Raw genomic sequence first — 17,131 nt, forward strand, 5'->3', positions numbered from 1 at the left:
CCTACACCGACAGTTTCACTTTTCAGAATGTCTCAACAGTTGTTTGAGTTCTTCAACTAAAGACAGTTCTTCTATCGCGAAAAGGGGAGGGCGGTATTCTTATATTTTATTTTTGCAATCCAAGCTGTAATTTGCATAGTTTGCGTAATTACAGCTTGAGGGGAAGTGTTGAAGTATGTAAAGTATCCCATGTTTCTATAAGTGTGGATACGTATTTAGTAGTTGTTGTTTTGAGTAGCTTGACACCCAAATAAGTCAAGTATAAATATATGAACTAAGGTGAAGAGAAATAACTCTCTAACCCTATTATTCTAGCCTCCAATCTTCTCCATTCTTTTTCTTCTTGGTTTCTCTATTACAATTATATTTAAACTCTCATAGCATCATCACTAACATCTGGCAATCTTATAATTTAGAGATTCCATTGGTTTGAGTTAATTTGAGAAATGATAGGAAAATTGTTCAGGTTGTTTAGTTATGACTACTAATCCGACTTTCTCATGCATATTGCATATCTAGTAGTACTAAAAATCATGTTGAAGATTTATAGTTGAGTGCATTTTAAAATACAACGATTGAGAAAATAACAATGACCCAATTTCATGAACGCGTATGATGGAATATAGTCAGAAACACATCCAAACAAAGAAGTTTTGATATTGGTGGACGACAAAATATATATATAAAGAGGTTTGCTTCCATGCACATGCATTCCAATGCATTCCAATGTGCACTAATCTCAGCCCCACATCTGATTTTTGTGGGGAAATCCATGATCCAATTGTTAACCGGATCAATTGGTTTGGAAAAAAAAACAAGTACATGAAATACCAAATTTACCCAAAAACTAATCCAACCTAATAACCATCGTGGAAATTGGAAAGTGAAATAAAACTTCGCTATTTACTTCCGGCTGGTTCGAAAAAAAAAGGAAAATAGTTAGCGCCAAACTCTCATACTCTTTTCGGGTTCATCTCCACTAAACTATCGAGTTCATCTCCATTGTTTTCCTTTCTCACTATCTTCCAAGAGAAATCCTCTGCATTTCAAACTCTGGATTGGGCATCTCTCAAATACTCCTTCAGTACTCCTTAAGGTTTAGATATGAGTATTTAGTAATTTAGGCTTAGTTCATGAAATCTTTCTATGGATTGATTAGTGAATTAATATCTAGTTTCAAAATATATGTTATTTACATATGGTGGTGCTTGGTCTTCAATGGCAAACACAAGTTTTTTACATGTATATTTTGGTTCAATGGTTTGCTTTTCTTGCTTGTTTATGATTTTCACACATATATCATGGTTTCCTCTATATAAATGCACTGATGCCATCAGAATCTGCAATTAAATGTGCTAGGCGAGAGTAGTACTATCTACTAAGGCTAAGAGCAATGATATTTCGAGGCTCACTTCTTTGTCTCCTTATCTTAGTTCCTCAGTTTTTCAAGAGCAATTTTTCCCTCTCAAGTTTTGTGCATCCATCTATAATATTAGTACAGACTTTTAGACTAAAGTAGGTTCAATTCAAACTCTAAAAACATGTATAAACAATTAAGAATGTAGGCTGTAGTCACGCACAACTTTATTTTCATGGTGAAGTCTTTTAATAGTGCAATCAACAAAGGATAGTTTCATAACACGATGATTCAAAATGGTCCTTTTGGATAATTTGTATAAGAGGCAATTGAATCCTTCTATTATAAGGGCGGTTAATTATATTTAATCTACTTTGTAACATTAGCTTTGTCCATTGGAATGAAAATGCAAAAATTGTTTTTCAAGAGATTTTTACTTTTATTCTTGAAACAACCAACTTAACGCCCTCGAAGTGCCAAACTTTTAATAGCATAATGTTCTTGCATAGGGATTGTACTAGATGCCTTTGGTTGTGCGGAGATCACGTACATAACATAGTCTTCACCTAAAAGTGTACTAGTTAAGCAGATTAAACCGATTTACTTTCATCCCGATATCACTGGCGGCATTGTTAGTTGATCCTATAATTTGATGGCACACATGACACATGCAAGAGCGAAAACAATCCTTGAGACCGAGAAACTGAATTGTCACTTTTTCTAGCATAAATGTTAAAAAAAAATGATGTTGGAACAGTATTACCTCCTCCTTTCTAGTTCTGGAATCACATCTTGAAAGAACTATAGTACTATACAACGTAATAACGAGAGACGTAGTGATATTTTATAAGTAGATTCCTGGCCTGGCCGGATTGCCAATTATGTAGGTATTCTACTCCTTGAAAATTGAAATTGATCAGATTTTCAATACTAGGATTCGAGACATGTAAATATTGAGGTCCATAAGGGGAGTTTAATCACATATTGAACTTGCTTATCTTCTTATGTCACATAATAAAGAGAGTTTAATTTTACTGCTAGTTTCTTTTGACTTGCTTCCGTTACTTAAATTATCGTTACGCATTACTCACCTTCACCTTTTGTCCCTTCATGACACAAAGGTGAATCTTTTAATTGTTTATTTGTGAACCTAAAATGCTATTGTCTGTTTTATTTTTTATTTTAAAATGAAATTTTAACTTCAAATTAACGTTGCTTCATGTGAATGCTATTTATTTGTTGTTTATTTTATTTTCCACTTATAGTGCAAGAAGTAATGAATGCATATTTATATTTTAGTGATCAAGTGATGGATGGTGGATATCTCTAATGAAGACGGAGATTGGGCTACAAATATGTGTAATGACGCATGTCCGTATGAGGAAAGTGATTTTTCGCATTAATCGAAATAAATGTTGTGGAAGGTTCAACCAATGTGAGTTTGGAAGGCGAAGATGAATCGGATGACCATAGCATTAGTGAAATTGAAGGTTTTGAAGGACAGTCAAATGAAACAGATGCAAGAAGTGAACAAACTAATGAGAATGATTTCAATCTATTTAGTGGTAAGTTGGGAGGGGAGGATCTAGATGAAAATGTAATCATGTTTTCAATGCGTTTTAAAACCAGCAATGATGCATTTGAGTTCTACAAATGAGTATGCCAAGGTTGTTGGGTTTAGTGTGCATAAAGGGTGTCTACCGATTTCATAAAGATATCCCGATTAAAAGAAATTGTGTGCGCTCATGCCAAGGTGAGAAAGAGGTGAAATATTTGAATATGGAACACAAAAGGAAACAACGTGAGTTGTCTAGATGAAAGTGTCTTGCGATTTTTGAAGTGATTTTTGATATTAAATGCAATATGTGGGTTGTTAATAAGTTTGTTGTTAAACACACTCATCCAATTGTGCCTTATCCTAGTTCGATATTTGGTCGCTCACATAGAAAGATGGGCAGTGAAGATGCGGCTTTGGCAAAGAGTCTAATTTATGTGGGCATTAGACGATGTCAAGTGATGGATTTCTTAGTTTATAGGGTTGGCCAGTTTTGTAAAGTTGGTTACATAAGAAAGGATTTGTATAATTATATGACCAGGATGAGGAAAATTTGTTATATGAATGGAGATGCTAGCACACTTGTTTCTGCATGAAAAAAACAAGTCGAAGATTGATCCGAATTTTACTACTCATACGAGTTGAATGAACTTAGCCAATTGGTCGATTGTTCTCGGGCGATTTGATGTCTCGTCAGATTCTGAGTTGTTTTGGTGATGTGTTATTGTTTGATTCAACATACCGGACAAATCAATACAAAATGCCAATTGTCGATTTCTTTGAAGTGAACAATCATAGACAAACTATTGTATTTGGTTTTTGCAGTTATGACTAGTGAGTCGGAAGCGTTTTACATTTGGGCGTTAGAGCGTTTTCTAACAGCGATGGGCGGTAAGACACCTAAGTCGGTCATAACAGATGGTGATCATGTAATTCGCAAGGCTATTAAAGCTACCTTACCTAGTGCTAGACATCGCTTATGTGCTTGGCACGTTTTGAAAAATTGTATTGACAATGTCCGTGTTTCTGGGTTTCAAAGGGACTTTTGTTCACTCATGTTTATGAAATGTTCAGAAGAAGAGTTTGACCAAATGTGGGAACATTTGTTAGAAGCACACCAGGTCCATGACCATGAGTGGGTGAAGAAGATATACAAAAAGAGGATGAGGTGGGCAGAGGCATATCTTCGAGGCGCATTCTTTGGTGGTTGTAGAACCAACCAACGTTGTGAAAGCATGAACTCTGTTATACGACTTCATGTAAAGCCTGGTTTAAAAATGGTTGAGCTCTATGGAAAAATGAAGCTAGCACTTGAGAAGATCCGGCACCGTGAGCACGAAGAAGAAGTTATTACCATACTCTGACAACCAAGCCAGTAATTGTGACCTACCTGACTGAGTATGAAAATCAGGTGAACTCCATCTATACAGGGGCGGCTTTTAATGTGTTTAAGATGCAATTGTAGCAAGAGGCATTGTACATTGTTGATTCAATGAAGGATCATTAAGGTGACAATATTCGTTACTACACTTTGCATTGTCATTTGTATAGGCACTGCAAGTCTATTGTGGAATACAATGTTGTTGATCAAAATGCTAAGTGTTCTTGTGGTCTATTTGAGTAATTTGGTTTTCCATGCCGACACATCATTTCCATCTTAAAAAATGAAGACGTCGCTGAAATACCCTCTAGTCCTCTAGTTACATGTTATTGAGGTGGACGCGATATGTGAAAACGGTCATTCATACTGTTACTTCAGTTAATGTTCATAATGAAGCAACTTCTGCTATATATTTGTTATAGTGAGCTTATGGGGATTTGCAAGAATATTTGTTTGAAGGCCTCCAAAACTAAAGAAGCTAGTGAAGAGTTCAAAGATTTCCTACATTCTTATTTTATGTCAAAAGAGATCCCATCAACTGCTGAAGAAAATCCTCAAGTTCCTGTTGATGAGCCATCGATACTCACGGAGATCGCCCACTTAGAATCGATCGTGATCCACCCGGGGTAGCACCTAAGGGTCGACCAAAAAGACTTAAAGGACACAATGAGACAAGGAAGAAAAGTTGTGGCGAATGTGGTGTTGTTGGGCATACAAAACCCACGTGCCCAGAAACATCGAGAAATTGGGGGTAACTAGTTATGTTCACCGCTTTAGTTTTTCCAATACAAGTATCTATATTATTGAAGAACTATAATTTTTAAACATGTTGCGTTGCTAGTACTTCTATTTTTTTAATAACTACAATGCTATGTGTGTGTAATAGGTCCAAGTACAAACTCAAAACGTGTGAGGAAATGTGCTCGATCAGCCGATTTGAGCGAAGAAGAGGAGATACATTCTACGAGTGGTAGGTACTGCCATTTGCTCAATTTTGGTTTCCAAAGCTCAATATAATTCTCAATTTTTGTTCTAATATAGGTGCGTGTGGTTTTGTTGCTACGGAGAATTCTGATAAAAGGAAAGGAAGATCTCGAATCAGCAGGTGTGGAAATTGCAGTGAAACAGGGCATACGAAGACTACGTGTACATGGCCTAAACCTTAATCACAAGGTAGGTACTGTATCGAGTGGTATATAGAAGGAACATGCACTGAGGTGGTTAAAGCATATTGAGTAGTTATATTTGGAAGATTACAATATCTTGAATTATGTATATACTTATTTAATATTAGTATTTTCAAAATCTTAGTATTTCATTATTGAATTTATTGCTTGAATTCTTTTCAAACAGCTTCTTCTTCTAAGGTTCCAACAGCTCCTCCGCCTTCTCAGGTAATTATATTTATCTTCTAGGATATATTTTCCCACCAATCGACCATATTTACTAAACGAATGTAAACTGAGAAGGCATTAACTTTGTTGTATTTGTTTTTGCAGGGTGATCAGTAGTGAGATTAGATGATGTTGGGAAGGTCTCCAGAACTGGATGAGGTTTTAGGATTGCCAGAGTATTCGGTTTCTGTTGGATAGTTTTAAGATTTTGTTCCACGAAAGAGATGTATCGATGCATTTGGAGTACAGGGAAGAAATGTGGAGAATCCTTGATAGTAGAGTAGTACCTCCAAGGCTTTTCATTAAGGGGAGATATATTGGTGGTGCAGATGCTGTTGTGACATTGCATGAGCAAGGGAAGTTGTTGCAGTTATTAGAAGGATTGCCGAGGGATCAGTCCACCAGTCCGTGTGACGGGTGTGGAGGAATGTGCTTCATATTATGTTATAATTGCAATGGAAGTCGTAAAATTAGTCCAGATGGGAGTGACGATGGCTTGTCAGTTCAGTGCCCACAGTGCAATGAGAATGGGTTGCTTGTATGCCCAATGTGCTGTTGAGCGATGTCTGGAGCCTTAGCCGTTTATGGTGAGCAAATGTCCTCTTATGTACATTTAACTTTTAGTTTCGTTTATTTGCTGGAGCTGTTTGTGTGACCAAATCTTTTTTCGTTTAAAAAAATTATCCGATGAGGTGACCTACAGTATAAAGATTGAAAGGAGAAAGAAAATGGCAACTAAAACAACCATTTATACGATAATACCTCGATTCCATTCAGCCACATATAATAATCTCCCATCTGAATAGGATGTGCTTGAGTGGGATATCTCTCAACTCCTCCCCACAGCGACCAAAGTGAATGAATCCCTTCATTATTGTTATCTCCTAATTCCTTGACCCTTGATCTGTTATTGTCTTTTATTTTAAGTTCTTTGTTGACCCTTGAATGTTACAAGCCTTTTGGAGGTCTGAAAATCTTGATTGTCTTACAGTTTTTAAGCTTGGCATGCATATACCCTCTCTAAGTTGTTTTTCTTAATTGCAGCTTCTGTACCATTGGCATCCAAGGGACGTGAATGGAATACTAACGTCGATTCTGGTTTTTGTATTACTTCATAGGTACGTTGTTTTTTTCTCTCACGTCTTCAGTTTTGTTTATATGAATTATCAAAATGCCATTGCTTGATCATAACTATTTAACAATCTTTGACTGCTTTAACATAAGTATTCGTAATTGATGCAAAATACCTCTAGCTAAGAAGTTACATTTTCAATCACTTAACCTCCATAAAGACCCCATACCTGTCAAGGAAGAAATAGTGCATACTTTGATATTACTAGATAGACTAATAGCTGATAAGGGGCAATGGTGCATTTCTACATCTGCCCCAAATGACTACCTTTACGAACTTATTCACTTAACAAGTCAGTTTTAGAAACATAGTTTTGGGTTTTATGGTACCTTTTATATTATCCTCTCTTTCTTTTTTTTTTTTTTTTTTTTTTTTTGCTAATTAGATGTTGTGCATCTATGGGTTGGTTTGTTTTAACTCAGTTTAAATTGGAAACAACAATATCATCATCATCCAACTGATTGTGGCTTTCAGACATCACTCTTCTATTTTAGTTTATATCCACTTGAGAAACTGTGGTGGTGCTCAAGAAGGGTACAATCTATTGGACTTCTTTGTCCTCATAATTGTAGTTAAGATGTTATAATAAAGTGCATTCCATTTATTCGACATGTGGGGTATAATACGGCTTCTGATATGAAATCGCAAAAAGTGGACTTCCTGATTAAAAAAATACCAAAGACAATTTAGACTTCCTGCTCTGAGGTAGGAAAATGGTATGAAGCTGCCTGACAGGACATAAAATGATTGTCAGAAAAATGAAGGTTCTTAACGGTTGTCGACCAAAGCCTTCTATTTTCCATAGAGAAATTCCTTCAGCAAAGAACGTGTACCTGATAACAAAAAACTTTTAGAAATTTCTATGAATCTAAGGTTCCATCTTTGTGATGTTCACCAGGTTCATCCGTACCCTCAGCTTATGTGTTATGGATTATGAGGGAATTGCCTCCTGCATTTGCAGTTGATAGTGAAAGACAATCGAGCATAGTGACCTTCATGAGTGACACAACAGTGGCGATGCATAATTCTCAACGCTGGACTTCTGCGACTTCCTCCCAAACTTACCTAACTTGACATTTTCCAGGCATCAAGAGCAAGTCCCATCTAAATGAGCATTATATACGTGATAAATTGTTTTCCCAAACTTCTTGGAGGAAACATGCCAGCTGCTTCATCAGTAAATGTTTCTGCTTACAGTGGAAATGGCGAGGTTGGAGTAGTTCAAATTCCTCCATGACAAGCATCCGGACCACGACTGCAAGGTTTTAATCGTTGCCTTGCACCATGCTTCTTGGCATTTTGCTCGTGTAAATAGCCACAAATTTCTGGCAGTTGGAAAAAAAAATACTAGAGCTGTTTTGGAGTTATCGGCTTCACGTCATTGTAAATCATTTGTATAAGTTTCCATCTAGTGAGGAACCTTGCATCCAAAATATGGGCTATTTCGAAAGTGCTTGATCCTGATTATCTCAGCTAGTCAAATTGCCGGTTCTCTAGCTTAGTCGCCTTGTTAAGATTGAAAATAAAATCTCTTGCAGTAAACTGTGGTCTGGAGTAAAGAGGCCAACTTGACGTCCTCCGCTCTCGCCATCATTTTCTACAGAAAGTTGGTATGACGTGCAGGGATCAAATTTTGGGCTAAAAAATTGGGAACCTTTCAGGCAGCAGATCCATGTGGCATGAATTTTTGGTAAAAGAAACATCTTTGACATAAAGAAAAACAATGTAGGTGATATCAGTCGTCAAACTTGTATGCAGATCTTGCATGTGGTTGTACTAAATTTGTGATACATTTTGTTTTCCACTTTTCTCCATCATCAGTTACAAGATATCAGCATTACTAAAGCTGTGACAATCCCAAAAACTGATGTGTTTGTGCACTATGTGTCGTTCCATGGGATCTCTATTGTTACTGAGCATATGTATATGACTTAGTTTTGTAGCTGAATCTTTTCTATTAATTTAGCCAAGTCCCGGCTGTTTACCAGGTCTTATGAGTATTCTCATAGTTCTTCCACTACATAGAGGTATTACTTGCCTGAAAATTGGCTCTGACTTGCATACTAATTTTGTGACACCAACTCTCTTCGTTGAACTTTACAGGTTCGCACTCACATTAGAAGCTTAAATTTGCATTAAATAGTTTGACCCAGATTGAATCCATTGCTTGCACTCTTTCCTAACCCTTTGACCATCAAATAGACTATATAATCAGTAGTAATATTTATTTATCACACAACCACTCAAAGATGAGAAAATTTCAGTTGAAACACGAGGTTTTTCTAGCCATGTAAAACATTCAAGTTACATTCCTCAAGGTTTACCACAAGTTTTAGCAGACATTTTTCATCTCTAACGTTTCTTTCTCACAAAATAATTAAAGTTTTCATTCAAAGAAAAAAGGATTTACTGAGCACGAGCAAATATTTGAAAACAAATTCCTCGTACATTAATTTATGTTTCAGCTTGTACAGTGCACAGAATAGCCGAGAAAGTCGAATGCCTCATCGTCCAACTTATCTAAAAAAACAATGGTTTTCAGTAGTAGTTCAGGTTGCACACATTGAAAATCTGCAACCAACCCTATGACTAAATTTTAGCTGGTACTATTACAAGTTGACATTTGCACTTCTTATTAGTTCTTCTGCCCTCCGGACTTGAATGTCAGCCATTTAAATGAATATTTGAGCAGTTGTGCATTCTGTTGCAGCAACCAATATAAGATCTGTGTAACAAAAAGAAGGGAAAGCAAGGAAAAAAGAGTCAGAAATTCACAAAATGGTGATAATATACATACGACTAACTGAAAAAATATATATTAAAAAAATTCTAGGGATAGCATAAGAACATGAGCAATGTTGGTTGTTACCTGCACAGCCCGCAGGAAACAATGTCAAGTAATGGAAATCGAGTAGACTGACAAATATGCAATCAGTATACTTAGATGTGCTAAGCCTCAAGTAAGGGAAAATAGTAGCCGAAACACTTGTTCCAATTCCTCATTCAGCCAACATAATGGTTCCACGAAGTTTTTCTGGCGGTGAGAGCATATATATTGACAAGGAGCAAACCAGAACAGGGTCTGATTTATGAGAAACCAAAGTCCAACACTTCCCTAATTAAATTGCATGAGAACATTACCAATTCAAATATCAGTAGTCACATTCTAGTGACAGAGGATTTGGCTGTGCCAGTGATTTACATTCTAAGGTTCTTTTACTATGAATAGCAAATGCATCACTGTAGCCAGAAGCACACAAACAGACATCACAAACGATGTCACAAATATGTAACGGCTATATTATAAAAGAGAATTAAGTGCAAAAGTTCCTTCACAAAGCTTGCAAATACACACACACACACACATCCTCAGAGTAAACCATGCTATCAGGCCTTAATATAAATACTGCAATGGTATGATATATATGACTAGCAGAATACCAAGTTAGATCTACAAAGGTATCAAAATTGGTGTGTGTGTGTGTGGGTTGGGAGAGGGGGCCAGTGGGGGACCAACGGTAAGTGAAGATGTACCTTTTACATAATCACTCCCATACTCCTTGTCTCAAAGATCCGAAACCATGAGGAGGCCATATCTAGCAGAAGAAACATTTAAAGGGATAAGTTTTAACCTTCGAGAGTTCAATAATCCATATAATGTATTTCTTCAGCTTAATCTAATCTTTACCTGTGAAGGTTACCAATAATGATAAAAAAAAAACAAGGGGTGGCCATAATTACTCATTTATTATGTTAAATTACTTCATAAGATTGAAGATAGCTAGAAAGGTGAAACATCATTGTAAAATTATTCTAGAACTAGTATACTGCATTGCAGTGGGGGCGTGAGCGTAGTATATTATTTATTTGGCTTTTTTTTTAAAAAAAATTATTATTTTTATTATTTTATATATCCGAACCAACCTTTGATCACGTCACAATGTCAGATGATATGCCTATGAGTTGCTATACGAAACCTTTGTTAGGAGTGCTGATTTTTTTTGTATCAAATTCAAGAACAGTAGCAAAACTGAAGCTATGCCCTGACTCCACTCCTCCCAGGGCCAGGGCAAGGTAACCAATGAAGCGTAATATGTGGATTGGTTTTTGAGTTAGTTTGAGACGGTGCAAGCGGTCATGCATTCTAGTTTTTTATTGGGAATATTGGTAACACTCGTGAAATAAAGCGAAATAATGTTCCCAATCTGTAAAAGTGACTCCCTGGACTGTAACTTGCAAAGATATGGGACTGAAAGATGGAATGATTGAATGTGTCATCAGAAATTTCATGTCAGGACTAAAGACCAACCTAACCTGATTCCGATCCACAGTATGTGCAAGTGAACCGTGAGTCTGTGATCTTATATATATATATACTGTCCATAATGACTCCAGAGAGGCGTGCAACATGACTTGGGCGCAATGGTAAAGATGCCCTCATGGTGACTGTTCCATTACAGTAATAGAGCAGGGGCTTAAAGTTTAGTGCACAAGGCTAGCCCAGAGTGATTCCCTAAACTGTTAGGGGGTTCCACCCACGATCTTAAGCACATTATTTTGACAGCTTGGAAAGTAACGAAAACCATAGCTTGTTTTGTTTTTCAAAGACCTCACATCACAATCAATTTGTAAGCCTTTCAATAATTCTAAGCAAATGGGATTATGAACCAAATGCACATATTTTAAGTTTTCTTGTTTCCTCTTTCATGTCAATTTTCCATACTCCAACAAAATTCAGTGTTGGTGTGAAAAACTCACAGGTGATTACACGTGCTAGATATGATTTTTAGATATTTGTTTGGTGTGAAATTTTGAAGTGAAGTCAACGTTTTAGGTTCTGCATGCACATATTGTTGAAGAGAGGCTAAATGTATCCTACACATGAGTTACCATTCTTTCAAAGGCGCTTCAAAGCTTCAGCATGGGGTGGCGCTTAGTTGGTTCTTCGGTGCTCCTCTGCCTCTCGACTCTAATTAGACGGAACTCTCCTCCCATGTTCGAGAATTTTTTTTATGGAATCGGTACTTTAAGAGAAGTTCTAGAATAGCAAGCATCATCTTACTTAAATACCAAAATACAAAATTCATGCATTCGATAAAGCTTTACTTATGAGCTTTACTGAGGATGTGACAAAGGTATGGGGATTGAGGGATATCTATAGTTCTATTGAACCGAAAGGCACAAGTTACATAAAACTAAGTTACTAATATAGTTGATGGCTCATGACCAAAGGAACTACGTCAATTTGTTTCAGTAACTTTTGATAAAATGAGAAGAAAACTACACCATCTTCTTAAGATGGTTACCTCAAAATGTCTTATTCCTCTTATACAATCAAACGTCAGGCAAACAAGTTAAATAGCTGGAAACATTTACTAATCAAATTCATAAACATGAACTCAAGAGTCAAGAGAGGGGTTCCTTTCCAGATATAGGTCAAGATATCTTTACACACTCAAACACTCTCATCAAACAATTATCATCTATACAAGTGAATTCCAGTAAATAAAGCAAGGCACAATTGTCTAAAAGGACATCACCCAACTAAATATAAAAATGACAAATTCCACAACATGAAAGAGGAGGAAATGCCCATTATCTACATACATACAAGAAAGATGTAATAGTACCTCCAATTGCACCCATGAAAACGTTGCATTCCGCATCCGCCATAATAAAATTCAATTTGATCCCTCTAAGAATGCTTTGATCCGCATTAATGTCATCAGCTGCAGCTTGGATAGCCCAGAGTGATTCCCTGGACTGCTAGGGAAGGCACAGTTCCAGTAAATAAAGCAAGGCACAATTGTCTAAAAGGATATCACCCAACTAAATATAAAAATGAAAAATTCCACGAACATGAAAGAGAAGGAAATGGCCACTATATTGAGTGGTTGTTAGAGGGAAGGAAAATGAAAAGAGAGAGAGAAGGAAAGAAAATGTGGGCGAAAGTGTTTTTGAGAGGGAAGGAAAATGAACCGAGAGAGAAGGAGAGAAAATGTGCGAGAAAGAATTTTTGGTGTGTTTTGAGGGGGCACAGACAGACAGCAGACAGGAGACATTTTACACCCTCGGGAAAATATCCAACTCAAGAACGTTCCCATACGCTCACTTGATTATTCCCAAGCCTAAAACTAGCTTAAGAAAATTAGCAATATCAATATTTTTTTACCAGGAGTGACGGGTGAAGCATCGCTAGCACCTTGATCTGTAATATTTGCATCATTTGCAAATTTCTTTTTTTTCTTTAATCAACTGAATTCTTTTCTCAATATTGTTAATATGGGACACTATGCCAATAAAAGCCTCATCAAGGTACTCTTTTTATTGCATACAAATTCATCTTCAGACCAGCCACCTCCTCCTCTAGTGATCCATTGGAACTTGAAAATCTAAGAGAAAAAATAAATAAATAAACATTTAGACCTAGGACAACATCAGCATTGCATATACTATCTAGCGAATTTTTAACACTGTAAAATAGTTAACTAGTTACTCTATTTTCATACCTTATTGAAATTTTCACGGGAATAGTGAGCTAAGTATAGTCTATCTTTCACTCTTAGAATAGATTAGTTATGTCAGGGACGAACATACACCACACTTAGAGTTGCTTGATTTCTGGTCAGCTTTTCTAGTCTCAAATCATGCTTATTGAAAACAACCTTCCATCCAAATATAAACAGGACTTGTTTAAAAGTGAGACAATATGTTAACATAAATAAAGGCTCTCTTTAAACAAATTACAAGAGTCCTATTCACATTCTCTCAAATCAAGAACTGAAAGGAACAAGATTCAGCATAACATCATTACTGTACAGGGTAGTGAATTCCCAGGGGTTCATTGACATAAGATTAGTTCCCAGACTAGAGACTACAACATATAAAACTCAACTCAAAAGCATATGAACCAATTACCATGGTCAACGTCTCTTGTCAAATTGGTCACTATAACATAGACAACAAACTAAAAAAACCACTTACAGAACTAGATTACATTTTTGGGTAATATGCTATGGTCTTGCATGCATGAATATCAGAATAATTGCAGAGAATAATTGATAACAGGTGTCCATTAACTAAACATGAAGAACTAAAGCATAGAACATATAGAACATAGAAAATATTACCTTTTAGTGTTGACACGATAGCTGAAAAAGATACAAAGCAGAGAACAATTGTTGACTGTTGATAGTTGATGCCTCCAATTGGGAGGGGAGGTAATAAATGGAGCGGAAATAGAAAATGTGCAGTGGAGATCCATTCGAAAGTGGAGAGGGGAAACATGGTGATCGTGGGTTTCCACGTGGTGTGTGGGGGGAAGCCAGGAAGATAAATTCTTGAATTTTTTTGAAGTTTTGAAATTTTGAAAATTCTGATAAACTGAATCAAAATTGAAAATTGTACTTCATCCGAAATGTGGGTAACGAGCCAAATCCACAGTGCCCAATTTTTCCATATCTGCCGATATTCCCCCCTAAACCCTCCCCACCCAAAATTGAAATATATCGGTCTATATCAATATTTCAGAGAATCCAGCTTTTTTGAAATAGTTAAAATTTTGATATAAATCATTATATATATCTAATATATCACTGATATATAACGACATATGTCAGAATTATCTATCAACAGTCAATATAATCGGTCAAACAGTCAACAAGTCAATCGATATATATCAAATATATCGGATATATTGCTAATATATATCGGTCCAAAAATGAATCAAAATATCAAACTGAAATATCACATTATTTCCATATCGTGTACCCATATTCTGATATATTGATATATCAGATGATATTTTTGGCCTTGGTTGAAGAGAAAAAGAACTAAGTTAGGGGTTCAATAACGTTTTTATTTTTCAATTTTTGGTTTAGGAGGAAGTACAATCAACTTATGTGTTTGCTCAATAACCTCAAATAGATATGAACAATGATTGTTCATATGAATAGTGATTGCTCATAACTCATGTTAAGGTATAAACAAATCATTGTTCATAATTTCATGTTAAGGTATGAACACTCTCATTGTTCATACCTAAAATAGGTATGAATAATGAGTCTTCATATAAACAATGATTGTTCATAGCTCAGGTTGAGGTATGACTCCCCAAAAAAAAAAAAAATAGGTATTAACAATCATTATAGGTAGGAGCAGTCATTGTTCATACTCATATCTCATGTTGATGTATATTATGAACAATGAGTGTTCATAGCTCATTTCGTCCTTAAGAGTTATTAAAATAAAAAAACTGAGTTTGTGGGCTATTTAAATGTGGAGATTGGGTTTGTGAGTGATTATAAAAAAAAAACCCCATATCCTTAAGACTAGACAATACCATGGTGGTTTTTCAAGCTTGTTGATTGCATTGCTAGCTCTAGTGGAGTCAGATTCCAATTCAACCTCTTTATCGCCTTCTTCAATACATCGACCTAAGTATATATACTTCAACAGCTTTTAGCTATTGCAAGTAGTTCTTTATGTCTCTTACCTTCTTGTTATAGACAATTGAAGCTAGCTTAGATGTTTGCTGAAATCTTCGAACATTTTTTTCCTTCCAAATTAAATGTCGTCCACTAAAGCTCAGATAAAGACTTTATATATCTCTCCTATAATGACAAATATCCTAGATTTGAAATACATTTTTTTCGATTTTGCATTTTATGTCGTTTTGGTCATTGTTCATACCTTATGTGATGTATGAATAGTGATTGTTCATACCCAAATAGGTTAACATACTTCATACACTATGTTGATGTATGTTCATACTCCAATATGTGTTCTTACTGATTATACATTATGTTAATGTATGAACTTATGAACAATGATTGTTTATACTCCAAATAGATATGAACAATGATAGATTGTTCATATGAATAGTGATTGCTCATAACTCATGTTAAGGTATGAACAGTGATTATTGACACTCATATTGAGGTATGAATGAGTATGAACAATGATTGTTCATACCCCAAATAGCTATGAACAATGAGTATTCATATAAACAATGATTGTTCATCGCTCAAGTTGAGGTATGAAACCTCCCAAATAGGTATGAACAATCATTATAGGTATGAATAATCATTGTTCATACTCATAGCTCGTGTTGATGTACATTGTTTGTGAGTGATTATAAAAAAAAAAATCATATCCTCTAGAGTTGTTTTGAAACGAACTTGGGCCCTTGGGCTAATTTATTGTATTTATAATATATTGCCTTGGCTTGACCTGATTTGACTAAAGTAATTTCATTGTGTAATCAAGTCAACTGCTGTTTGGTAATACTCAAGATCTCAAATGGACTCTAAGAGGTAAACAAGGTAATTGATGAGGTTAAACCTGGGTAGTTCAAGTGCCTATTAATCACGCTTAAAGACAGATTTTTCGAGAAATTGGTATAAAAAGCGTCAGCTTTAATAGGTCCTCTGTGTTTTTTGTTTGTTTAATAGGCCTTAACAAGTAATGCTTCCTCACCCACTTATTTGACCTACTATTTGAACTTATTGATGTGTCAAAAGTCCTAATCATTGATTTACATAGAGATATGTGTCTGTGTGTATTGCAATGCAAACCAACGTCATACAAATAGTGAGTTCAATAGTAGATCTAAAAAGTAGGTCAGTGTAGTCCTACTCAAATTTAAGTCCACAAAAAAGCCCAAAAGAGAAAAGCCCACGAATCCATATGGTAAACGAACTCAAGTAAAACAGTCGCTAGCTAAAAAGAAACTGCTGAGTAGGGGTGTGCATGGGTACCCAATTACCCGAACCGGAACTGGAACCGAAACCATTTATAGCGGGTATGGGTTCTAAAATGTTATACCCATTTAAAGTGGGTCTTTAAGAACCGACCCGATAAAGAACCGAACCCGTTAGAACTGAATAGTAAAAAACCGATAGGTATCCGAACCGAAACCGGAACCGATTAGTTTGATTTTGATATATAGAATTTAATATTATATTACACTAAATAAAAACAAACCCAAACATTATTATTATATATAGTATTATATATAGTCTATATTTATTAGGTGTAAAATTATACTAAATATATATAATATTTAGCATAATAGTGAATGTGTGTTATTAAATGCATCTTTTATAATATTACATTAAATATGTGTATTATAAATATTAATAATAATATTTTACGTGTTCACGCTCTATACACGATAGTCAGATACTATGAATTAACTTATGCACTGTCTATATATTAACTAATACATGAGCGTGTATATTACATGTATATATATTAGATAACTTAATAATGCAATGCTAACTAACAATTGTGGTACATGTGGTATTTATTC

The 17,131-nt window shown here is 35.5% G+C and overlaps 1 protein-coding gene and 2 long non-coding RNA genes across 3 annotated transcripts; 2 read left to right on the plus strand and 1 right to left on the minus strand.

The window, feature by feature from the left end:
* The first annotated feature begins 3,796 nt into the window (after positions 1-3,796).
* Positions 3,797-4,276, plus strand: LOC147483409 (protein FAR1-RELATED SEQUENCE 5-like). The gene has a single exon (XM_086579551.1). The coding sequence runs from the start codon at positions 3,797-3,799 to the stop codon at positions 4,274-4,276; it is 480 nt and encodes a 159-aa protein (XP_086435677.1).
* Positions 4,277-5,040: 764 nt separating this feature from the next.
* Positions 5,041-8,274, plus strand: LOC147483410 (uncharacterized). The gene is made up of 6 exons (XR_015204525.1): positions 5,041-5,263; positions 5,335-5,466; positions 5,647-5,687; positions 5,793-6,274; positions 6,732-6,805; positions 7,718-8,274. It is a non-coding gene; the product is annotated as an uncharacterized LOC147483410 (long non-coding RNA).
* A 969-nt stretch (positions 8,275-9,243) lies between these two features.
* On the minus strand, positions 9,244-12,965 carry LOC147483411 (uncharacterized). The gene is made up of 3 exons (XR_015206687.1): positions 12,450-12,965; positions 10,354-10,415; positions 9,244-9,544 (listed from the first exon to the last, which is right to left on the minus strand). It is a non-coding gene; the product is annotated as an uncharacterized LOC147483411 (long non-coding RNA).
* Between the last annotated feature and the right edge of the window lie 4,166 nt (positions 12,966-17,131).

The sequence above is a fragment of the Coptis chinensis genome, chromosome 8 (assembly GCF_015680905.1).
Source record: "Coptis chinensis isolate HL-2020 chromosome 8, ASM1568090v1, whole genome shotgun sequence".
Taxonomy (NCBI): Eukaryota; Viridiplantae; Streptophyta; class Magnoliopsida; order Ranunculales; family Ranunculaceae; genus Coptis; species Coptis chinensis.

What these genes read in the sequence shown, in the direction of transcription:
- LOC147483409 (XM_086579551.1), top strand. Translation starts at nt 3,797, where the DNA reads ATGGGCGGTAAGACACCTAAGTCGGTCATAACAGATGGTGATCATGTA.